Source organism: Amblyomma americanum, chromosome 1 (assembly GCF_052857255.1).
Source record: "Amblyomma americanum isolate KBUSLIRL-KWMA chromosome 1, ASM5285725v1, whole genome shotgun sequence".
NCBI lineage: Eukaryota > Metazoa > Arthropoda > Arachnida > Ixodida > Ixodidae > Amblyomma > Amblyomma americanum.
This window is the reverse complement of record NC_135497.1, coordinates 45,120,880-45,145,176: the sequence shown is the minus strand read 5'-3', so window position 1 is coordinate 45,145,176 and position 24,297 is coordinate 45,120,880. Positions and strand designations below refer to the sequence as shown.

The 24,297-nt window shown below is 45.4% G+C and overlaps 1 protein-coding gene across 11 annotated transcripts in view; it reads left to right on the top strand.

Moving 5' to 3' along the window:
- Positions 1-24,297, top strand: part of LOC144112717 (uncharacterized) — a 75,030-nt gene that overhangs the window by 11,543 nt on the left and 39,190 nt on the right. For 6 of the 11 annotated variants that reach the window (XR_013310394.1, XR_013310393.1, XR_013310391.1 and 3 more), the window contains exon 3: positions 17,229-17,357. The exons of 3 other annotated variants lie outside the window; for them this stretch is intronic. Coding sequence is in view for 3 of the 8 variants with exons in the window: in XM_077645549.1 (XP_077501675.1) it covers positions 17,317-17,357 (41 nt within the window). In the remaining 5 variants the exon portion in view is untranslated. Of the gene's footprint in view, positions 1-1,126; positions 1,237-17,228; positions 17,358-19,197; positions 19,221-24,297 lie in introns of those variants that run through there. 2 more of the 11 variants (XR_013310399.1, XM_077645548.1) reach the window with 2 other exon arrangements.

Genomic DNA, 24,297 nt, shown 5'->3' with positions numbered 1-24,297 from the left:
GCGCCGTTAGGGGGGTTTGCGAGGGAGGGCACTCACGCCACCCCCGCTTCCTTTCACGCCCCGCAGCGATCTTCCCCTCTTAGCACGGAGAGACCTCCTCTCCCCATCCCAGGAGAAGGCTTGGTCGCGCGGTTCTCCTGGGGGAGGCATGCACAGGCACAGACGCAGATCTGCCACGGAGACCGCTGCATTTATTGCCCGGCCACCGTGTGTGAACTGACCGCCGCGGGCCGTGAGCGAGGAGCCACGCGAGGTGAGCGGAACCTTCCCCACCATTTTGTGTGCATTCCACCCTTTTTGTGCATTTCACCCCTGTACGCGAGCGGAACACTCCCTCGTTGCGGTGGTTGCTTTCTTGCTTGCTGCTAATTGTATTGCTCGGGAGCAATAAATGCTCATCGAAGTAGAATACTCGTGTTTGTCCCCTCTGGCCCGAACCCGCCGTGGTTGCGACTTAGCGCACCACGGGTTGGGGGTCACAGCTCTGACTGCTAGGGCTGGCACGCTGGTGCTAGAGAGCGACTACTGCTTCTAGCCCTTTGAGCGTTATTACAAGAATAACCCCCATAAGGTAAAGGTTTTTTTTAGTGTGCAGATGTTGTGTTTACTTAATCCCATTCCTGCTGCAAGCCTGAAACATTGACCGAAATTATCAACTTTTTATGCAGGATCATGCAGCAAACCATTGGTGCAATGAGAGAGTCTATCTCTTCGAGGAAGAGGCTAATCTGTGACATCTTTGCAGGGTTTTTTTTTCAATTAACAATAACAGTAGCAATAATAATGCCTTATATGCATTAAAATAATGTTATGTCTAAGAAAGGCTTCTAAAATACTTTTGATGCAACTGCAGCAGAAGCACCCAGATTCACATAAAGCCGATAAAAAATAATCGTCTTGTGGCAACATGAGAGGATCTCTTTTGTAGCCTTCCTGTTCCAGACAAACCTCTCACTGCCCCCCAACTTCGTATTCTTCAGTGCATCCTTTTTAAGGTACACTTCTCCCCCCTGGCCATTGTTTCGTCTACCACCTCAGAGCCTTTCCTGCAGGCCCCATTAGCACCAATCCCTATGCTAACCTCGAACAGTCCCTTTCCTCCTGGCCCATTGCCTTTCAATTACAGCATTACCCACAGCCTCGGACAAGCTGATATTGAACAGTTGGCTTTGGTGACCCTGGCACAGGATGTTCATGGCGCTTCGTGTTGTGTTGTAATAAAGCTGTTTCTCTTTCCCTCACACACACACATGTGGCTGCTGCAGCATCCGTCCATGGGTGTCTTCCTTAATTGGAATGTGGATGTTGGTGCTGCAGTTACTTTCAAAGTATCAAAACAACTTGCCTGAAACATTGTTAAAAAATTATGTATTATAATATTTCGTTCCATCACCTTGTTTACTCTCAAGGGAATTATTAAGAGAAATGGGTGAACAGAACGAATTATTAGCACAACAAATCAGTTACAATTTTCTTTAAGGTGGTGCTATTGACGATCACAGCGATAAAGGCAAAAAAGGTGCTTGTAATCGTTATTCTGTGTTGAAAAAATGAATTGGAATATATATTAGCATGACATGAGAGAACACAGCCTTTGAACATGTGATCATCACATGATAAAATTTAGGGCTCGTTGTAGTGCTCATGAAAAGCTGAACGTCGGTGCACAAGCGAAAATAAGTAAATGTTGTAAAACAGAAAACAATACTTACTGTAGTGTTCAAAACTGAATGGTAAAAAAAAACGCAAAAATTTATTGTAAAGCTAAAGAAATATCAATATTCAATCAAATTTTGTGTCAAAGGACATTTGTAATGTATGAAACATTTTGGCATCCTAATCTCTCTTCCAAATTTCAGTAAGAATTGTGGACAATTTTAGAATGTGTGGTAAAATAATATTTTTTGATCCATGTTTAATATTAGTCTTTGCTGCTTTGCCAATGCCAAAGACAAAATTTTTCTGAAAACTTGTAATATCTATAAGTGCAGTTTGAAACACTTTACGTATTACATGATCATACTTCTGAATTGTCAAGTTGAGATTTTAGGGCATCGTCAAAGGTGTGTACCACTGAGTAAAGCAGAAATTTGGGCAAGTTGGTACGTATCCATTTTGAAACAGCGCAACAAAGACGGGACGTGGAAACTGAGGTGTAAAGACAAACATGCGCTGACTAACAACTGGGTTTATTGAAAAAAACACACAAAATATATACAGAGTTAGGAAAGATTAATCGCCACCATAGTCAACTCATGCCACATATGACGCCAGATATCCAATCTCCCCTTCGGAAAGGGCAACCGATGGGCAACTAATGCACGTTGCGCCTTTCTCACGTATAAGAAAAGCTTCAAAAACTTCTCGCGTCATCTTATCACAATGGCGAAACACGATATTGGTGTTCTTATAGTCGGGGGTACATTTGCATTTCTTGCAACGGAATGCACCTTTAGTGAGAGGGTCTCCTTCTGTTTTTCTTTTTTCGTACTCTTTTTCGTGTTTGCATTTGCACCTTCTGCAGTGGACCGCCATGTGTGACAGGGGGTCTTTTTTTCTGGTGTTCTCATGTTCCATGAGTCGCTTGTTGATGCATCTTCCTGTTTGGCGAATATATGTGGCGCCACACGAGAAGGGAATTTGGTATACTACCCCTACCTCGCAAGGTACATAAGGGGAAACATGGCGCACCTGACAAGCCCTTTTGTTTCCCTCCTGCCTCTGCCTTACCTGTCTACACATTCTGCCTAATTTCTTCGGGGCAGAAAATACGACGTCAACGCCACATCTGCCTGCCACTTTTTTGAGCCCATGGGACATGCTGTGCGCATATGGAACCTCTGCCGGCCTTTTATTTTTATTTTTATTTTCGTTGCACTCGGCCGAGCCCCATACTTCACGTGCCTAAGCAATTTCTCCGCTGCCCTGGAAATGAGGTGAGCCGGATAGCCATTCGCGCATAATCTGTTTGATTGGGCTGCAATGCTCTCCCCAATCATTTCATGGCAGGACTTCTTGAGTGAAGATTGGAGGCACGACAAGATAATGCCTTCTTTTATAAGCTTGGAATGACCTGACCTGAAGTTTAACAAGGGCTTAGCCGATCTTGGCCGATAACACCAGCACACGTGCTTGTCTCGGGAAAACAAAACCAAATCTAGAAACTGCAGTTCCTTGTTCGTGGGTACCTCTGTTGTAAACTTCAGCCCACGCCCGTACTCGTTAAACACCTTAAGAACATCGACTAACATTCTAGGCAGGCTGTCTGGCGGGGTAAACACCAAATAGTCGTCGACATAACGAAAAATATGCACCCCTAACTCCTTCGAAGCTTGCTCAATCGCCCTGTCCACAAAACTAAAAAAAATGTTAGCCAATACAGGTGCAACCCTGGAACCAGTGCATACACCGGATGCTTGCACAAATGACTTGCCCTCCCACTCAACAACTGTTGCCGACAGGTAGAAGGACAAAATTTCTAAAAAACTATCAACAGACACACCACATTTTTCAATGAATGCACTTTCGTCATTGTCCTGTGTGATGCACATTTTAACGGCCCTCATGAGCTCTCCGTGTGGCAATGAATAGTAAAGGTCCACTACGTCAACGCTGAAAAACTTGCAGATCCCAGGGTTATCCAGCTTAAGGTGCTCCACCAGCGCATCCGAATTCGGAATCACGAATGGGTCTGGCAGGGCCAGCGCCTCCAGTTGCCTTTGAAGATAACCTGAAACTACATGCTGCCAGGTCCCTCGTTCGGAGACAATGGAACGGAAAGGTTGGTCCGGCTTGTGTGTCTTAATGGTGAAAAAAACTTCGAGCTTCAGTCCTGCCGACTTATTCGCTGCGTCCGCCAGCTTGCTCAAATTGTGGTGTCTCAAAAGTTCGACCGCCCGCCATTTCACCTTAGAACCACTGAAGTCAACTTCCTTGAAGTTTCTCCCCAGTGCTTCTGACGCTTTATCCGCATAGGTGCCTGCCGGAAGGACCACAAAGCAACCCTCCTTATCGGCCGTCATCAACGCGAGCCCACTTTCAGCCAGGAAATCAACCGTGTTCTTCATGTTCCCGCTCTTTCGTTGCATACCATGGGTTCTGCTCAGCACGGTAACACATTCCACAGTGCACCTCGGGCGCATGTCCTCAGGAGCCAAACGAATGATGTTCCTTAAACAAGCTACCTTCTCTGCAGGATTCAGGCGAGGTTCAAAGGCGAATTTTGGCCCCATCCGCAACACTTCTTTGTGTCTCTCAGGTATAACCTTGGTGCTGAGGTCAATGAACCGTCCTTGCTCCGTGCTGGATCGCTCCCTTTTAGGCAGAGTTGGCCGAACTGCATTCCAGAGGAATTCCGTGACTGACTCCGACGTAGTGCACCACTCCCGATAATCCCGCTGACACCTTTGTCTTTACACCTCAGTTTCCACGTCCCGTCTTTGTTTCGCTGTTTCAAAATGGGTGTGTACCACTCATATTAACAAGACAGCAAGAGCTGCATTAAAACTATCCAACATTAAAATAATCATTAAACTGCAAAATAAAACAGCTCCAATTGAAGGACGCATTGTGCTTCTGTAAGTTCCAGTGGTTCTCGTTAAGCTGGTCCCAAGACATGATCCCAGCGCTTTTAACAGCGCTTCAACAAACCTTAACAGAAGCACAAAATTAGTGTACAAAGTACCATGAACTTGTGGCTGGGCATGCGCATGTCGAGGACCTCATTCCAATAGCAAGTACCACGCATAAATATTGACACAGTAGTAAGATTTTTTAAAATGAATAAAAGTTTTTCCTTGATGCCAACCAATATGAATTTGCCAATTTTGAATATCTTTGTGACACTTATGGCAAAGTAAAACGTGCCTTCAGTTACTTCTGCTTAATGCATTTCTTATAATATGACTAATTATTGAGAAAGTTGGCTTAGATCTGAAGAAAGCATATCAGTCTGAGCAGCTAAGACACAAACAAGGAATGAAAATATGATAAATAAGCTGCAACAAACCAATTTATTTCATAATGAGACTGAGAACTCGTGTCTCGTAATCTTCCTATGTGGTGTTGTTCCCTTGTCTAGAATTTAGCGCTCCCCATTCTCAGTATACACGACCAACTAGTCCCCTACAAAGCTTTACTGGTAATTTATTTCCTGCTCATATTATTACGCTACAGTAAAACCTCGCTAATTTGGCCCCCGTTAATTCGGATAATTCAGCATCCCCACTCCCTCCCTTCAAAAATGTACATAGCCCTATGGCAGCAAACCTTCGTTAATTCGGCGCAGAATTGCGCACACACCGGTTAATTGTGACTGGAGGCAGGCCAAGAACGGTGCTGGTATCCATTCCAATCCAAGCCAAGCCAGCGTACGAAAAGTGGCACTGCTATGGACCTCCTGCATGTTTGTAAACAAACGAGGTGGCGCTGCAGTCGCTAGCGAGCTCGTGGTAGGCAAAAGGTCGGGGAGTGGCGTCGCGGATAGGTGTTGAGCGCGTGTTTTCAAGGCTTGTAGGCGCGTTTCCAGTTTCTGCGAATCATAGCAATGGTCGATGCTTCCAACTTAGTAATTTGTTGAAGTACACGAGCTCGCGTTGGCCACGTGCGGCCTATAAAGAGAAATAGTTTGCCACTGTATTGTATATGTGGTTAGTAGTAAACATGACTAGAAAGCGTTCCTGCCGTTTATTTATGCGCAAGGCATTGAATAAAACAAGTTTTGACACTCTGCACTAGCCGGAATGATTTTACTTCGGGACAATAGTGAGGGGAAGTTCTGGCCTTGTTTCGTCGGAGCAGACGTGCGCTCATCGTCTGCTGACATATGTACGTGTCGCGCTGTGCGAAAAGTGGGGACAGCGTCGTGTCCCTGATCTCCTCTGTCTCGCTTAGCGCTGTTTTTAGCCGCATGACCACGCACCAGCTAGGCCGACTTGTCCTCTTGTTAAGCTGGTCAATTTGGTGAAAATTTTTTATTTCTAGAATTATTTCTTTCTTAGCCCTGAAGTCTAGTTTCGTGACGAAAAATTATAGCAAAATATTGAGTACAAATTTATAAATTACGCTTTTTAGAAGTGTGGTCGTCAAAAATTGTGAGGTAATTTCTTTGATTTCAGTGCCGCATTTCTTTGACCAAAGCGAAAGCGAAGATGCCATAAACTTTAAGGTTCGTTTTGTGACCTCTCACATTTTCTGCGACTGGATCACTCACCTTCGTAATTCGCATGAAAATCAAATGATTCCATTTGTCGCAAACTATTCCTGAGACGTTGAGGAGCGTAATAAACCTCTCGATTTTTTTCCCTACACGTGCAGTACTGTGTTAGTTATTTCTAAGAAACGTTTTCATGTAACTATGCATGCATAAGTACTGATCATATAGAAAAAGAACTAATCGCGTCATCGTACAGAACAGGGGTTTATGTACAGTACTCACGGATTGAAATAGGACATTCGGAGCGCTAGCCTTGCAGTGCCACGCAGGCATGTGGTAAACCACAGGCCGGCTCATTGGCTACTGGAAGGAACAATTCTGCTTTGTAGATGTTCTCCCTCTCGCGCCATACCACAATGCACCACATTGGTTCCATGAGCGTCTACGGGCGGCGCTCCATGAAGCGACGGCCACGCGCTCCGAATGTCCTATTTCAATCCGTGAGTACTGTACATGCTGGCATAAAAAAACTGCGCACTATCTACTCAATTATTTGAGACCTTGGGGGGACTTGACGACGGTGTTAATTATAATTACCCAGAACTGCACCAGGTATAGCTATAAATAAAAGGAATTACTGAAACTAGCGTAGGAATTTGGTATTTGCACCAAGTTTAGTTACATATCGCATGCATGAATAACGAAAACACTTTTCATTGCCGCGTCCCCTCTCAATCTCGCCACGTGTCTGTTAGTAGCACTCCTGCGGCTGCTTCTTTCCAAACAAGCTTCGCGATCATGTACTACCTCATGAAACATGACACATGCATGATGCAATGAAAAAGCATATGGCGTTTAGCATACTTAAGGTACGCTATTCTAAGCACACCAACGCGACCGCGCAAGATTGACACAACTTACCAGACTTCTTTCTACTCGAGTGAAATAATTACGTCGTCATATCAAGAAACAGTTTCAAGTAAATATTAAATGTCATAAAACGCGCCATTAAAACATGGTGTGCTATTAACAAAAAAAAAACGCATTCCTTGGGGGTGAGTGAACCTGTCGGCGCCCCGTGCACACCGGCTCAAGGTGATAAGTACGTGTGCAGCTGCACATGTCTTTTTTTTCCTTGAGCAATTATTAGCCTGCTATCCTGAAGTTCAGGTGAATGAACGCAGTAACTTGCATGCTATTAAGTGCATTGAGTGGCAGTGCCTATCGAATCCCAGACTTCGCGCTTTACTACCGTGGCCCAATGCCTGTTAGCCAGTTTCCGAATGCGGCATTTATGCGCGAGAAACCTATCGAGGCTAATTTAATATTTTTTATGCTACTACGCGGATCCAGCTGTGACGCAGCTGGTCAATACATGCTGCTTCTGCAGTTCACAGGCTTGAAGCAGCCACCGGTAGCTGCGGCAGCTGCGGTAGGCACGGGCAAGCGGAATCTGTTTTGCCTACCATGCGAAAGTCGCTGCTAACATCAGCGCCACCGCATCTTCGTGACGTCGCGGGGTGAAGGAGGTCCATACGTTCAGTTCATCATCATCGTCCAAGGATCATCGCCATCACTGGAAACGGCTGACACCACTCTCCATTCCGGAAATGCATAGCTACTGCAGTCACTTCTCAGTTAACAACAAACGAGAATGACCAGAGCGGCCATTTTGTGGTTTCTTTACGTGGTGTGGTGTGTTTTGTCGGTGCGTGCGGTCGTGGTGCTCTTTATTACGATGGCAGTACCGGCAAAGCACGCGAAGTATGCGGCCAAGGACTTATCAACCAAAGTGAAGTTCCTCAAGGCACTGAAAGACGGCGCTTCCAGAGAAGTTATGCGCCAGTTCGATGTGAAAAGAAGCATGCTATCGACATACGTCGAGAATGACGCTCAAATAGTGGAAGCCTTTGAGGGCGAGAAATTTCATGCCGGTCGGAAGCGTCTACGAACTGCTGCCCATCCAGCCCTGGAGGAAGCATTGTTGCGGTGGATTGCCGCTGTCCGTGATTCGAAGGTGCCGTTGAGTGGACCACTCATCTGCACGCTGTGGGATACACAGGTATCCCCTCCTCGTCCCCCGCGCCAGCGGCGACCAAGACTTACACGGGCACGCTGGCCACCAGGAATGTGGAGAGAAGGCACCCCCGCGTCTCTGCTCATTTCCACCCCAGCACTGACGTGATGTCACGGCAGCGCGCTGCCTTCTACGGAGAGGGTAGCACGCCTAAGCTTGACGGCAACGATTTGCTGCCTGGGAGGCAGTGCCCGAAGGGATAAAAGGGCGGAACGCACGGCGGGAAGGGACTCTCGCTGCCAGACCCTACCTAAGTGCCCCACGGACCCCGAACACCAACGCCGGTTGACGTCAACGACTTGTTGAGCTACTGAACATCTATTTTACGGATAGAACATTCTTCCGCAGTGTGCTTTACCTCGCGTTCGGATAATAAACTATTTCCTAGCGTGCCCTGCCGTTGCCTATTTCGTCCGGACCTGCCGTGGCTGCGACTCTGCGCCACGGGTTGAGGAAACGTGTTGCATACTTGAATAACGCCTGCGTGTAGCTTGCACGGAAGCTCGCCTTCCCGGCCGACTGGACGCAGAGGGACCCCATAACGCAAGCAGAGACCTATGCCCTCCGAATGAATATTGATTCATTCAAGGCGTCAGGGTTAGTTTTCCCGTTTTAAAGACCGGCATGAACTTGTTTTTAAGACCGTGTGCGGGGAGAGGGGTGAGGTGGAAGAAGTCGTAAAAGATTGGCAAAACGTCCACCTTAAAGAACACGTGGCAGCCTACGACCCCAACGACGTCTTTAATGCAGACGAATCGGCACTCTTCAAAGCACTGCCAGATAAAACGATAGCATTCAAGGGGGACCCGTGCACTGGTGGTAAAAGGAGTAAGGAGCGGGTGACAGTGCTGTTGTCAGCAAACATGACGGGCACGGAGCGGCTTCCAATTCTCGTCATCGGGAAGGCTCTGTAGCCAAGATGTTTTAACAACATCAAGCGACTTCCCGTCGAGTACCGTGCAAACTGGAAAGCATGGATGACGTTAGAGATATTTCGTTCCTGGTTGCAGGAGCTGGATCGACGCTTCAGTGCCAAGTAATGCAAGGTGCTTTTGATAGTGGACAATTGCACCGCACACTGCAACGTTGCGAATTTAAAGGCGATCCGGCTAGTGTTCCTACCTCCCAACACTACCGCTGCTCTTCAACCGATGGACCAGGGAGTGCTCCAGTACGTTAAGAAAAGGTACCGCAAGCAAGTGCTGGAACGAATGCTTCCCTGCATGGAGCGGAAGCAGCAGTACAACATCATGCTTCTGAGTGCGATGCATATTTCGGCCCACGTGTGGGCGAACATGCCGCCAGAAATGGTGTAGAGCTGTTTTAGGCACAGTGGATTTGTGTGGCCCGAGACATCCCAGAGCCTGGAGTCTGCAACGCCAGAAGAGGACCACGATGGGGCATTCGTTGGCCTGCTCCCCACTGAATTTCCGCTCGCCGACCACGTTGCTATCGACAACGGCGTTGTCGTCGCCGGCCAGTTGAGCGATGACGAGATAATCAGCGATGCTCTCGGTGTGGCAGGTGAGGCTTCTGATGAAGATGACCCGTGCGATGTACTCCCGGTGCACCGTACTGCAAAAGAAGCCGCAGATACTCTTGCTGTTTTAGAGTAGTTCTGCTATGGTGCTCCATGCAACACGCTCGCACTGGACGGATTGTCGCACATACAGAAGCTAGTCCTTTCTGCCCAGCTATCCGCGAAAAATCAAATGATTATCACCGACTTCTTCTCAAAGTGAAGGTATGCAATAAAAGAATTGTAAATGTGCCATTTTTGTTGTCCATTCGATAATTCAACATTCGGACAATTTTTTTACTCCCGCAAGATCCGAATTAATGAGGTTTTACTGTATTATACCCAGTATTCTAATCTCTTAAAAATGTCTCACAGGCAAGTGAATGTGCTTTAAAGGAGGGGTGTATACTCCATTGAAATGCCATCTACCATGACTTACTGACAGAAGTATCCCCTCAGAACACCGTTGCTGTACACCAATTGTCTGGAATTTTTTTCTGCACACAAAAAGTGCGTGGATTCAGGCAGGACAGCTTAAGAGAAGTACAAAATGGATTCTGAACCTGCTCGCAAGCCTGCTTTTTGACGTCAGTTGTGGAATATATTTTGGGAGCAGGGCACAACTGCTGTTAGCTTAGGTGCATAGGGAACCCTTTGTCGGTCGTAGAGTTCCCACTTGCGTTAAAGGTAGAATGAAACTTGGGTCACTGACCATGCCAAACACGTTGATTTACATATTGGAACCCTTACAGGTTTCTTGTTCTCAATGAAGGACTGATCATGAAAGAAGCTTATGTAGCCTTAACTAATCGGTGCAATGACTTTGCATAGGTGTGGTGAAGGTTTCCCTGTGTTCTGTTCAGTGTATTCAGCATGGTCTGTAGTATTAAGGATTCAAGGTCCAGCCACGCTTGCGAATTTCTTTCAGTGGCAATGATTTCCACATCATCGCAAGCAATTTTACGCCCTATTCGCGCATGCTCTGCCAGAGCACTTGAGGTTGTTTGTTTCCTGCCGAAATCATTGCAGCGCTCTTAGCCGCCTTAGTAGATTTCCTGCCTCCCGATGTAGACTGAGTTACAATCGTCGCAGGATATCTTGTAAACGATTCCAGGAACTTCAAACAAGGCAGAGCATCTTTAACATTTGCAAGATCCTCGTGCAATTTAATAGTTAGCATGTGGGCGACATTCACCTAGTTCCTTTCGAAGACTCGTGCCCTTCGCTTATAACTACAATGTACAGGGCCGTCCACCCTTAGTATGAATGCAATGGATGGATGGATGGATGGATGGATGGATGGATGGATGGATGGATGGACGGACGGACGGACGGACTAGTCAAAAAATGTAAGTGCGTGCCTCGCTTAGAAGACTGTTGTTTTAGACAGAAGTCGAGACAGCTTAGCTCGTGAGTTAAAAGAGGCGTTTTTCATCAAACGAAAGGGCTTGGAATGCGTAAGTGACCCGTCAAAATTGCTCTATGAATGTGAACTGGCTTTCCTAGAAGGCCGCGGTTGAATTTGGAACATGTGTAAAAAGCTGGCATCTGCGCATGCCTAAAAAACTGAAATTCATGTTTGTTTTTAAAAACCTTTTATACTTTCCTTTTCATGTGGCCTGTACACCACGTGTCATTGCTCTTTTTATCGTTTTTACATATTCACCATGAAAGTCTTTTATCGCTTTTATGTCCCTATACACCATGTGACGTTTACCGCCTCTTATTATCACCGGTACTATTCGCCTATATATTGCGTGTTTCCCTGAATAAAAAATCAGTTGTCAGTAAGCGCTTGCCCGTGTCACTTCTTACGTCTTGTCTCTGTGGGCGCTTCTTTTCTTAGTAACATGCACCAACAAGCCCAGCAAAAAGTTCTACTTGAAGATATTTGTAATGTTTAAAACATTTTGGCATCCTAATATCTCTTCCAAATTTCCGCAAGAATTGTGGACAATATTAGAATATGCGGTAAAATAATATTATTTTGATCCGTTTAATATTAGTCTTTGCTGCTTTGCCAATGCCAAAGACTGATAAAATTTTTCTCAAAACTTGTAATATCTATAAGTACAGTTTGAAACACTTTACGTATAACATAATCATACTTCTCAATTGTCAAGTTGAGATTTTAGGGCATCGTCAAAGGTGTCTACCACTCATTTAATAAGAGAGAAAAAGCTGCATTACAACTATCTAACATTAAAATAATAATTAAACTCCAAAATCAATGGCCCCAGTTTAAGGATGCATTGTGCTTCTGTAAGTTCCAGTGGTTCCCTTTAAGCGGCTCCCATGACGTGATCCCAGCTCTTTTAACAGCGGTTCAACAAACCTTAACAGAAGCATAAAGTTAGTGTACCTAAGTTCCATTAAATTGTGGCTGCCCATGTGCGTGTCGAGGAGCTCGTTCGAATTGCCAGTACCATACATAAATATCGACACATTAGCAAGATTTATTACAATGAACAAAAGCTTTTCCTTGATGCCAACCAATATGAATTTGCCAGTTTTGAGTATCTTTGTGACACTTATGGCAAAGTGAAACGTGCCTTCACAATTACTTCTGCTTATATGCATAGCTTTCAATGTGACCTATTATTGTGAAAGTTGGCTTAGATCTGAAGAAATCATATCAGTCTGAGCAGTTAAGAAACACGAACAAGGAATGAAAATATGATAAATGACCTGCAACAAACCAATTTATTTCATAATGAGACTGAGCACTCGTGTCTCGTTGTCTTCCTATGTGGTGTGGTTCCCTTCTCTAGAATTTAGCCCCTCCCAGTCTCAGTATGCATGCCCAACTATCCCCCTACAAAGCTTAACTGGCAATTTATTTCCTGCTCATATTATTACGCAATGATACCCTGTATTCTAATCTTTTAAAAGAAGTTTAATCTCACAGGCAAGTGAATGTGCCCTAAAAGGGGGGGGGGACATACTCTGTTGAAATGCTATCTAGCATGACCTACTGACAGAAGTATCCCCACAGAACACTGCAGTACACCAATTTTCTGGAAGGTTTTTTCTGCCACCTGTGCTTTCTGCGAACACAAAAAGTGCGTGGATTCAGGTAGGGCAGTTTAAGAGAAGTGGCACAAAATGGATTCTGAACCTGCTGGCGAACCTGCTTTTTGACGTCAGTTGTGGAATATATTTTGGGAGCAGGGCACAACTGCTGTTAGCTTAGGCGCATAGGGCACCCTTTGTCTGTCGTGGAGTTCCCACTTTGCGTTAAAAGTAGAATGAAACTTCGGTCCCTGACCATGCCAAACACGATGATTATATTTCGGAATCCTTACAGGTTTCTTGTCCACAATGAAGGACCGATCATGAAAGAAGCTTATGAAGCCTTAACTAATCAGCGCAATGACTTTGCATAGGCTTGGTGAAGGTTTCCCTTTGTTCTGTTCAGTGTATTCAGCATGGTCTGTAGTATTAAGGATTACAGGCCCAGCCACGCTTACGAATTTCTTTCAGTGGCAGCGATTTCCACATTATCGTATCGCAAGCAATTTCATGTCCTGTTTGCGCATGTTCTGCCACAGCACTTGAGGTTGTTTGATTCCTGCCGAAATCATTACAGCGCTCTTAGCCGCCTTGGTAGATTTCCTGTTTCTCCGATGTAGACTGAGTTACAATCGTTGCCGGGTATCTTGTAAATGATTCCAGGCACTTCGAACGAGGCAGAGCATCTTTAACAATTGCAATAGTTCACATGTGGGCAATATTCACCTAGTGCCTTTCGAAGACTCATGCCCTTCACTTATATTTATACCGTACAGGGCTGTCCACCCTTAGTATGAATACACTGGATCGATGGATGGATGGATAAGGCTGAACTCTCTAAATCGTGTATTGGTTCAAGCCACAAAGCATGACTTGTGAAATTTTACTCTTGTCTTGATTTTAGCCGCCAATCAGATAACCTTCGCTTGGTTACTTCTATCCGCCTAAAATGTAATTTTCCTTCATTGTCCTTAAACCCCACTGCTTTGAAAAAATCAGCCCCGCTGCTTACCACTGCAGGGTGAAGCCCTTTACAGAGAAGTATCAAGTGTTCAGCTGTTTCCTCCTCTCTGCACGCAATGCACAACATATCTATCTCGTGATACCTGACTCTATATGTCTTAGTCCTCAAACCTACCATCCTGGCCTCAAACAACAGAGCTTCCCCTACAATTATCATAGATATTTTCTGCCTAAAGATCCTGTGTGTTCCCAGTGCCGATTTCGTCAGCATTCCTGTTTTCCACAGAACTCTGTTTCTTTAACTTTTTCTTAAACGATAATTGCTGATTTGCCCTCCTACTCCTGTCCAGATATTTGCTTGTCAATTTTTTGGTTCGCTTTCTCCATTTCATGTGAACGCGTTCCTTCTGTACACGTATCTGAATACTTTCCTAGCCCACTGCTTTCCCCCCATTTTTCTCAATCGCTCCTCAGATACCATCTTACTGCTAGCTTCTCTGCTCTCGAACGACGCCCATCCCATATCATCCTGTACCCCCTGATTTGGTGTATTGCCATGTGGCCCCAAAGCTAGCCTCCCTATGCCGCGTTGTTTGACTTTTAACCTTGCTTGAGCTTCTGGTCTCATGTACAGGACTGCATTGCTGAATGTCAGACTAGGAACCATCACACCTTTCCAGATCCCCCTTACCACTTCATACCTATTGTAATTCCACCGTGCCCTATTTTTCATGACAGCTGCACTCCTACTAGCTTTATTCATTCACCGCATCATCACCCCTTTATTTATCCACATCCCAAGATACCTGTACTCATCCACGACTTCTAGTGTGAACTCTTGTGTTCTATGCTGGCCGCCCTCATCATTAAATATCGTGACAGCAGATTTCTCCTTACTAAACTTCAAACCTAATCTCCCTCTGTATCGCAGATGGTAATCAAGTTCTGCAAATGTTCCTTATTGTCAGCCATTAGCGCTACATCATCCGCGTACATTAGTCCTGGTAATGACTGTTTAATTCATTCTCCGTGCTTGAAAAAAGGGTTGAAGCCTAGTCCGCTTCTCTCTAGTTTGGGCTCGAACCCTTGCAGGTACATGAACAACAAAGGAGACAGAGGACATCCTTGCTTAAGCCCCCGCTGTATGTCTACATGCCGCAACACATTTTTTTCAGATTTTATAAGCACTCTGTTACCTTTATATATACCTTTTGAAAGATTAATTACTCCATATCTTCCACATCCAATGTGCCCAGTATGTCCCCCGAATCCACTTGAATAATGAATAATGTGGCCGTAGGCTCGCCTGATATCCAGAAATGCTAGCCATAGGGGCCTGTGTTCCTTTTCAGCAACTTCCATATACTGTGTCAGTGAAAACAGATTGTCCTCCAACCTCCGTTGTTTCCAGACCCATTTTTGCAGCTCCATAGCACCCCCTTGTTCTCCACCCAAACCTGCAGCCTGTCCTTTATAATCTGCATCACCACCACGTACACCACAGATGTCACTGTTATGGGACGGTATTTGCTTATGTCAGCTTTGTACCCCTTTCCCTTATATATCATGTTCATTCTACTTGATTGCCATTCATCGGGGCTTTGCCATCCACTATCATTTTGTTCACTAACTCTATTAATGTTTGCTTGGATTTTGGTCCTAGCTTCTTTTTTAACATAATCGGAATACCATCTGGTCCTGTTGACGTGCCACTGGGAACCTTCTTCTCTTGTCCTAACGGGAGCGCATGGTTGCGCTCTCTGGAGGGCCACTGTGTCCGACACGGCCGCGCATCGAAGCGAAGTGGCAGATGATGCGAAGTGCCGCGCCCAGGTCCAACTAATGCTGCGCCACTCGGCTGCGATGAGTGGCCATGTCGGACGAGTGGCCATATCAATAAAGAAGCTTGGACCAAAATCCAAGCAAACATTAATAGAGGTACTGAACAAAATGGTAGTGGATTGCAAAGCCCCCAGTGGATGGCGATCAAGTAGAATGAACATGATATATAAGGGAAAAGGAGACAAAGCTGACACAAGCAAATACCGTCCTTCAGAAACGCACTGCGATGAGTCTCGGTAAGCCTGAGTAGCTAATTGTGGAAGGGATTCAGCAATGAAGAGGGAACATGTCTGGAGCGTACGAAAATGCGGTACGTGTGTGCTTCTTTGCTGCTGTCGCGGTGGCCGCAATTATCCGATAGAATCATTGCTATATTGGAATCCAGAAATTGTGTATTCTAAGGTGCAAGCGACAAGAATAAAGCGGATGGCAGAAACAAAATTGTCGGAGCGAACCCATGCAAGTGCATTTCGTACAGCGCTGTTTGTGCAGTCTGCCGCGGCATAGTTTCGTTTTTGTGCTGTCGTTTGCGCTAGCGTCGCAGCATCGGTGTAACTGTGCCAACAGACGCACAAAAAATCACATAGTCTGTAAGTGTGTTGGCGTTGGCCTGGGTGCTTCCAGATGTCGCCGAACGCAGCGGCGAACAAGTGCCTATATAGAGAACGTGTATAGTCTTGCTTTTTCTGGCCGGCGTCGCCATTACGCGCGCATTGAACGAATTCTGGGACGGTGTTAACTACCATCGTGAGATGACTTTCGCGACGTACGACAAGGGAATTATGCAACAATTGCATTATGCAATAGATATAGGCGATCGAGTTTCAGTTGTAAGGGCTTCTGTGGCAGCTGGACTATCTGGCTCATATGAAAAAAAAAAAACTTACCGGGAAAAATGGAGCAACCGCAAACACTAACAGCGGGTTCTACTGGATGTTTGTTATGCAAAGGAAAAAATTAATACTTCCTCTTCATTGCGAGGGCTAGAAGCGCCAGCTGCCGAATTCCATATCGATATCACCATTTCGCTGTGCCGCATGCAAGCACTATGATGAGTGCGTTTAGTGGTAAAACCTTTTATGTGCGATCCTTCCTCAAACACATGCTCACACTGTGAATTCTCGTTGTTTCGTGCTTGCTTTTATAGCTCAAACTTTCGGTCAATCTATTGGAACTGAAGAGCGCCAGGAGTGAACGTGTGTGTGCGGCGGTGGTTTTGTAGCCGTGCTCCCTCTGAGCAGTCTTATATATAGATTTTCGCTATAATAAGCTTTTGAGATTTGCGACAAGTCTTTTGAAGATGAAGACAATGTATCCAACGGTCATTCGTTTAGGGAAAAATTGTGTGCCCGCCATGGGTGGGAAATATATATATGGCCACATACCAATGGTCAGGCATTCGACGCCTCTATACTTTCATCACATTAAGTAACCTAAAATTTGTTCAAACTATGCTATTAGAAACAAAGGGTGAGGGGACCGAAAAATAGTTCTTTATGCAGAGTTCGTAATAAAGAGAGTCTGACCAGAGGGGTTGGTACGGGTCTATTCATTCTTATGCTACTGCTCATCAGCACTGACAGCATTAATAGTGGTGCCTCATAGTTTCCACTCTATCGTCCCTGCATGTGCTAAAATACGCTGGTCCCATGTCGTGGCAGGAACAGGAGCGCAGCTGGGGAGAGAAACTGCACTTCGAAAGCACTGTGTGACAGGGGTAGTAGACGAGTGGTTCTCCATGATTGCCGCATGCAGCACGCTGCTTTGCCATGCTTCATCGATCAGGGCAGGTAAGCAGTACGACCTGCGTATGCTTGTATTACCGGCAGCTTTGTCGCACGGAAATATACGATTTTGACGGGAGCGAAGTGCTAGTTTTTAAACATATATAATTGGTTTTTTGAGGAAAGGAAATGGCACAGTATCTGTCTCATATATCGTTGGACACCTGAATGGTGCTGTAAGGGAAGGGATAAAGGAGGGAGTGAAAGAAGAGAGCGGTGGCATAGTGGAGGGCTCCGGAATAATTTCGACCACCTGGGGATCTTTAACGTGCACTGACATCGCACAGCTCACGGGCGCCTTAGCGTTTTGCCTCCATAAAAACGCAGCCGCCGCAGTCTTGTTCGAACCTGGGAACTCCAGATCAGCAGCCCAGCGCCATAACCACTGAGCCACCGCGGCAGGTTTGAATTTAGTGATTTCCGTCTGTGTACAGTAAACACCTTGCATACCCCTCTGGCAATAATGGCCCTCAGCAGCTAAGAAAAGTTAGAAGAAAAAGCTTATTGAGCATCTCAATGAAGGAGGGATAATCATGTAGAATGGTACAATTAGTCTGAGCCATAACTGTGTTCAGGAAAAAAACATGACAGCTTGACTTTGTAAGCTACCGAACGACAGTCTTTCGGCTTTTCACTTCTCTGCCTTTTGGCGAAGATCATAGCACCGATGCGCGGCCTTGTGGTAGAGCATCCGCCTCACATTTGGGAGGTGCTGTGTTCGATTCCCAGTGCCACCGGGTGCCCACCGGTTTTAAGATTCCCCCGCCATGGTGCTCTGCTCATCAAAGGTGAGATGCTTGGGAGAAGGGTCTTCGCCCAAACCATTCCCTTGACAGATCAGAGATAAGTTCCGCCATCAAGCAACCCTAAATCCACCTCGTGCAGTAGAAGCCCATTTTTTTTTTAACCCGTCATGCACACCTGCCGATGCGTGTGAGCCAGCCACAACGGTAGCAAGCAAATACCGCTGCACTTCGCTCGAAGGGGGTTTGTGAGCGGTGAGTGCTATGGCACATCTCTTGAGGCTAGAGAGGTGAACGTTGTAAGTTTTGTAACTGGCACAAGGCGAGAGTTTTGGACTGCGGGTTTTAACCACGTGGAGACGTTCTTGTGGCCGCATTTGACGTTAATTTTGCGGCGCAGGCTATCCTTCTTACGCAGTGCACCCCTGGAGAGCCGACACTAGGCCGGGGGACCGCCTGTTCCAATTGGATTAATTGGCTGGTAGACCAGAGGCCGCGGGAATCGTACCCACGACCTCCCGTAGCCGACGCGAGCACTCAAGCACGAGCCCACGGCTGCGGTGGCGATGTTCTTGTCACAGTTCAGACACTGAGAAGGCGTATGACGTGATGTGGCATTGTTGAGAAACATTAATGACACAAAAAATCGCTGAACAGGAGCATAAGCTACAACAAGAATGAGAGCATTAACAAGACGACGCCTTCCACACTGCTTTGTGACACCTCCAGCTGTGGAATGCTGCTCCAGATGCAGCATTCTTGACGGGACATGGCCCGCTTAACTCTTGTGTATGGGTTTCACCACACTGGAATCCCTGGCCGTAACAGACCCACAGATGCTGGCACATTTCAACTAGGAATCTGTGCAGGCATTTCAGCAGCTGTTTCCCTTCTCACTAGATGAAAAGTGCCTGGCTGATCCGGAGTCTTAGATTTGGAAGTTTGTTAAAACTGTGCTCACAAGTTTTTGCTTTCTTTTATTGGTTCATAAGAGTGGTGGCCATATGTGCTGACATTCTATGTGCTTTCACAAAAGAAACAAACAACTCTACTTTGAGAAAATTTTAGAAAATATCTAAACGGAACACACTGCATGCTTTCAGGAGCTCCATACACTGCTCATTGTACTGCAAAAGAATGAATCAGGCTTTCAAGAAGGAACCCTTGAAAAAAGAGGGCTGACAAAGGTTGGTTTGCTCTTCACTGAGAAGCACTGCCTTTTACTGCCTTTCCAATGAAGGCACACTAGCATCGCTTTTGATTGCAGCAATGCCACAGGACAAGCACCAAGTGCTTTCGACAAAAAGTAACAGCTTTTTACGACCTCGTCATCACAGCTCGAACCGCAGAGAAACTAGCCTCTATTTGTTTCTGCAACAGCCTACAAGATTGACGGGGCCTGAGAGCAAGATTTACAGATCGATTTTGATGCCACGCTGGAGTGGCATGGCACCTCGCATCAGTATACTGAAAGTGCATGAATTCTGCACATTACTATGACTACGGCTTATTCCACAGAAAATTCTTTTGAACGTAGTTGTGTCTATTCATATGCACCAGACCAAATTTAATGAGGAGTGTGGTAATCTGTACAGAACCAACCAGTATATACAATGCTAACTTAATTGAAGGCAAGAAAAGGACAGCTAGAACAGATAGGCTGCCATGCCTAATACTCGTTAGAAGCAAAAATATGTCATGCCAATAAGAAAGGACCATGTGCTGGACACTCACAGTATCGTTAAAACTCGCAGCAGACCTCGGTTAATTAATTTCAGTCTGTCCTTTTCCCAGACTTGACCACTTTCTTCATGGTATCCCTCACAATTCCCCGAATGTTCCAGGTTATCGAAATTCCTCTAGACAATTATAGGTTGCTAGACACCCTTTAAAACAGTCACAGCCCTTCAAAGAAATACAGTAGAACCTTGCTGTTCTGTTCTTGGTTCGTGTAATCTGCAGTATCACAAAACAAAAAATTATGCGTGTTGTGCTATTTTTATTCACAATACAAATCCTGGATAACTTTTTGAAGCGATTCCCTGGTATACATGTCCATAATTTTGCCAAATTCTGATCATATGATGCATTCAGAGACCAAGAGAAAATGGTAGCCAAGCTAGTCATCTTTTTTTTTGGATGCTTTGCCCTAATGCACCTGAGCGCTGCGAAAAAGACGCCGCTGCTGCCCTGCAGAAAGGCAAGGACACAAAGCATCTTAAGAGCAGCTGCGGCTCTTCCAGAATGCACAAGTGTAACCGGACAAAGTATCTGAGAACGGTAAAAAATAGTTGAGTGATTGTACATGCCATAACTCTTCACCTTCATGGGAAACAAAAATATGGAAACAACTTGCAAGTGCTAGAAAAGGAACTTTTCAAAATTTGTGCCACCACATTCACAAAAGTTCTAATAATGAAGTGAAAGTGCCAATAGATGCCAGGGACTAGGAAATGGCGCAAAACCTGGACATAGGAACAGTCATGTGCAGACCGGCAAAAAAAATTTTTCATAGGGGCTAATTCAAGCTTGTTGCTAAAAGATTGCATTCATAACATCCAAAAAAAATTGTAGGGGGAAAAAAGGGGTGGGGCGAGACAACAAAATAAAAGGGAAGGTGGCACAAACCTTTGCCTTAAAAATGCAAAATGCCTTGTTTCGTACCATTTGCAGAAGCTACCATGTCAGGATATCACATTCATTGAAAAGCAGTGTGCAATCACCTTGAAATCTGTGTGTGGCAGACTAGCCAGCAATTAAATTGCTCTAGTAAAATTACAGTAATTAAATTTCTTTTCTTGGTAATTTCTAATGTAATTCGTCACTTTTGTTGCCTCGTAATTTAGTAATGTAATGAACCACTTTCCAGCATGATTTCATGGAAAAGTAATTAATTACTAGCGATATTACTTTTGCTGCATACCGAGTCCATGCTTCTCGTTGTTTCTGCAATGCTTCGGCCACGCGTTTGTGGAGATGAGAATATACACAGCAAAGATGCAGTTTATGGGGTTTAACGTCCCAAAGCAATAGACTCGGGCTATGAGGGACGCCGTAGTGAAGGGCTCCAGGAATTTGGCCACCTGGGGTTCTTTAACGTGCACGGACATCGCACAGTATACGGGCCTATAGCATTTCACCTTCACCGAAATGAGACTGCTGCAGCCGGGATCAAGCCAGTCTTTCGGGTCAGCAGCTGAGCACCATATAACCAATGAGCCACCGCGGCGACCCCCAAAGCAAGAATAAATTACTACTTCCATGCTTTGAAGGCGAAAAACATTCACTTTTTAATTTACATTGCTTCCTTCTTTTCTAGTGACACACCTAGTCATTAGCATACAGTCTTAGGGCAACACATACAATAAATGAATCATTACTCGCCACGAAGCAATGCGGTTTTGTAGCCCATGGGTTTGCGCGATCGTCTCACAATCTGAAGGCCCTTGGTTCAATTCTCTGCACCCTCGGAAGAAATTTTTCTCTTTGCTGATGTCACTGGGGGTTGTGGACCACTTTTCCTGGACATCGACAACAATGCCAGGTATTGACGTTAATGTGCCACTTAAGGCTTTTGGCTTAAAAGCGCGCAATCAGTAACCTGTGCCCCTGTGCACTTCTGGGTGATGCGTGGATAAGCACTCAATGTACTCCCGCTGTTTACGCGGGTGACAAATTCTTCAAAACCAGGATGGTGGGACGATATTACACATTGAATGATGTACTTCTGATTAAAGATTGATATGAGAAAGACCATCTATATCAGCACAGTGGCTAATCAAATTTACTAAAGGGGCAAAATTTCCAACGCCCATTTTCAAGCTCAGTGGCGGTGCAAACAAAAACTAGAAATTTTGCACAATCTATGCAATGCGCAACATTTTAGCATCAAAATCAAGAAGTAATGTTTATTACTTAAGGCAGGTAATTGTAATGTCATGTCATTACTTTTTGATAGCAAAATTTGTGATGTAATTTAATTACTGCTGTGAGATTTCTAGGAAAGTAACTAGTAATGAAATTTAATTACTTTTCAAAAGTTATTTTGCCATGTATGACGTGTGGTCAACGGATGCCTAGGGAACTTGTCGGTGTCCTTACGTTCTTACGCAAACGATGATACACAACCCAGTTTCCTATATGTGACAATGTTTATGGGGAAAAGGAATATTGTGACTGAGACGACAAAGCTGGCCGTGGTGCGGTACAGAGCACTCGGCCATTCTCTCCATGCAAATCATATCCCTGCCATCGTTCATCACGCCTCTCTGTCCGGCCACCACATAACAAAATATTATACACTCAGCATTTGCATGAAGGGAATGGCCAAGAGCATTTTCCATTTGGTTTTCTTCATGTTAAAGGAGTATAGGCACGTAATTGTGGTGGCAAGTTTTCTTCTCTACAATGATGTGGAGAACACTACTACACATTAATCACCATGTAATATTTGCCCACTTCCATTAAATAATTTATAATTTTTTCTGTCATGCTGTTTCGGTTTCAACAGCCAAACAATGGCGGTGACGTCAGAGAGTGCTTTTGTGTCATGTGAGGCATGGAAAAACACCCATATAATCGCTGCTTAATCGTTATAATTTACTCAATACCGAAAACGGCATGAAAAACGGGACAAGATAAAGAGAAGCAACACACACAGCACTGATCGGTGCTGTGTGTGTTGCTTCTCTCTGTCTTGTCCCATTTTTCTCACCGTTTTCAGTCCTGAATCATGAACCAACTGGTCCCACAATCCTCCCTTTTGATATAATTTACTACAGTGCTGAAGCAAGTCTTTCTCAAGAGCCGGAATGACAACTAATGTGGAAGCAGCGATTATATTGCAGTTTTTTCATGCCTCACGTGACCTGTAGGCACGCGGCGTCACAGTCCTCATTCGGCTGTTAAAACTGAGACCGAAACAACGAGAAAGAAATGAGATTATAAATTATTTTGTGGGTATTGAAGAATACCAGGTGGTAATCCATGTTTAACAATGCCTCACGCATCATTACAAACAAGCACTCGAAATTTAGGTGTCTATACTCGTTTAATTTTTTAGACCCACCATTCTGCTCACTGATCTTACTTTGCAGTTCATCTCCTGAGTGACTTAGCTATATCACCTGTGAATTGCAGATTATAAAGGTGTTCTCCATTAACTCTCATCCCCAACTGTTCCTAATCCAGGCTTCGGAATAGAGCAGGTATTCCTAAATACCTCCTGTTTACAGGAGGTATTTTGTTGCAGAGGAGGCATTGTGAAGACTCATTTTTTTTTTTGCATGATTGGTGATGTGTTAGACACTGCAGTCCAAGACTTCTTCAGCACAGTTTGGTATCGACACTGTTGCTTCCATCATTGGCAAAGCGCCATCCAATGAAAGTAACGCCTACATGGAAGCTGAAGACAGCTAACCATGTACAGTTGGAAAAAAATGCATGCGTGCTAGACACTTGCTTGTTCACTCAAATATGGCCTAATAGAGCAGCTGGGACACTGGACATGGCTTATATGCCTTCGAGGATGCGCTAGTAGCGATGTGATCAAAAGGTTTCACCTGCACATTCTTTGAAATGCCTCAGGTATCATCTTTTACCAGGTCAACAGATATACTCAGGCTGCTTACAGTTTGGGCATATTGTTATGTGGCGACCAGCCAAATAATAAGCGGCAATAAACGATGGCAGTGAGATGATTTTAAGGGCCGCTCGCATATAGCACGACCTTTCTATTCCCGCGGCACTGCCAGCTTTGTCGTTTTCGTGACACTAGCCGGGGCTGCCGAGCGATCGTCCCGATAGTGATTAGAAGAACACACCGACAGAGAGATGCGCTCGGTGGAGATGGGTTCAGAGGACGGTACAACAGAAATGGCATGGGGGGAAGTGCTGGCCGCCACGATGAAAGATATGTGTGAATGAATCCTGGTCCACGAAGCTTCCAGATCACAGGTTGCCAGGAGCCAACGGCCCAAGCCCTTGGACGCACCGAATGGCATGGGCAGGGGGGTGGTGTCCTCACATGTGGGCGGTGTCTCGGGTCGCCACAGCGTAGTCATGTCAACATGTCTTGTGGTCAGAGCAGGGGACGGGGCTGGGGTGAGCAGCGAGGTCGGTTCAGGCCCGCAGAGCTGGGGCACAGCCGGGCGGGGCTTACCAGGTGCACACGGCCAGCGGAAGACTCTGAATATCCAGAATGG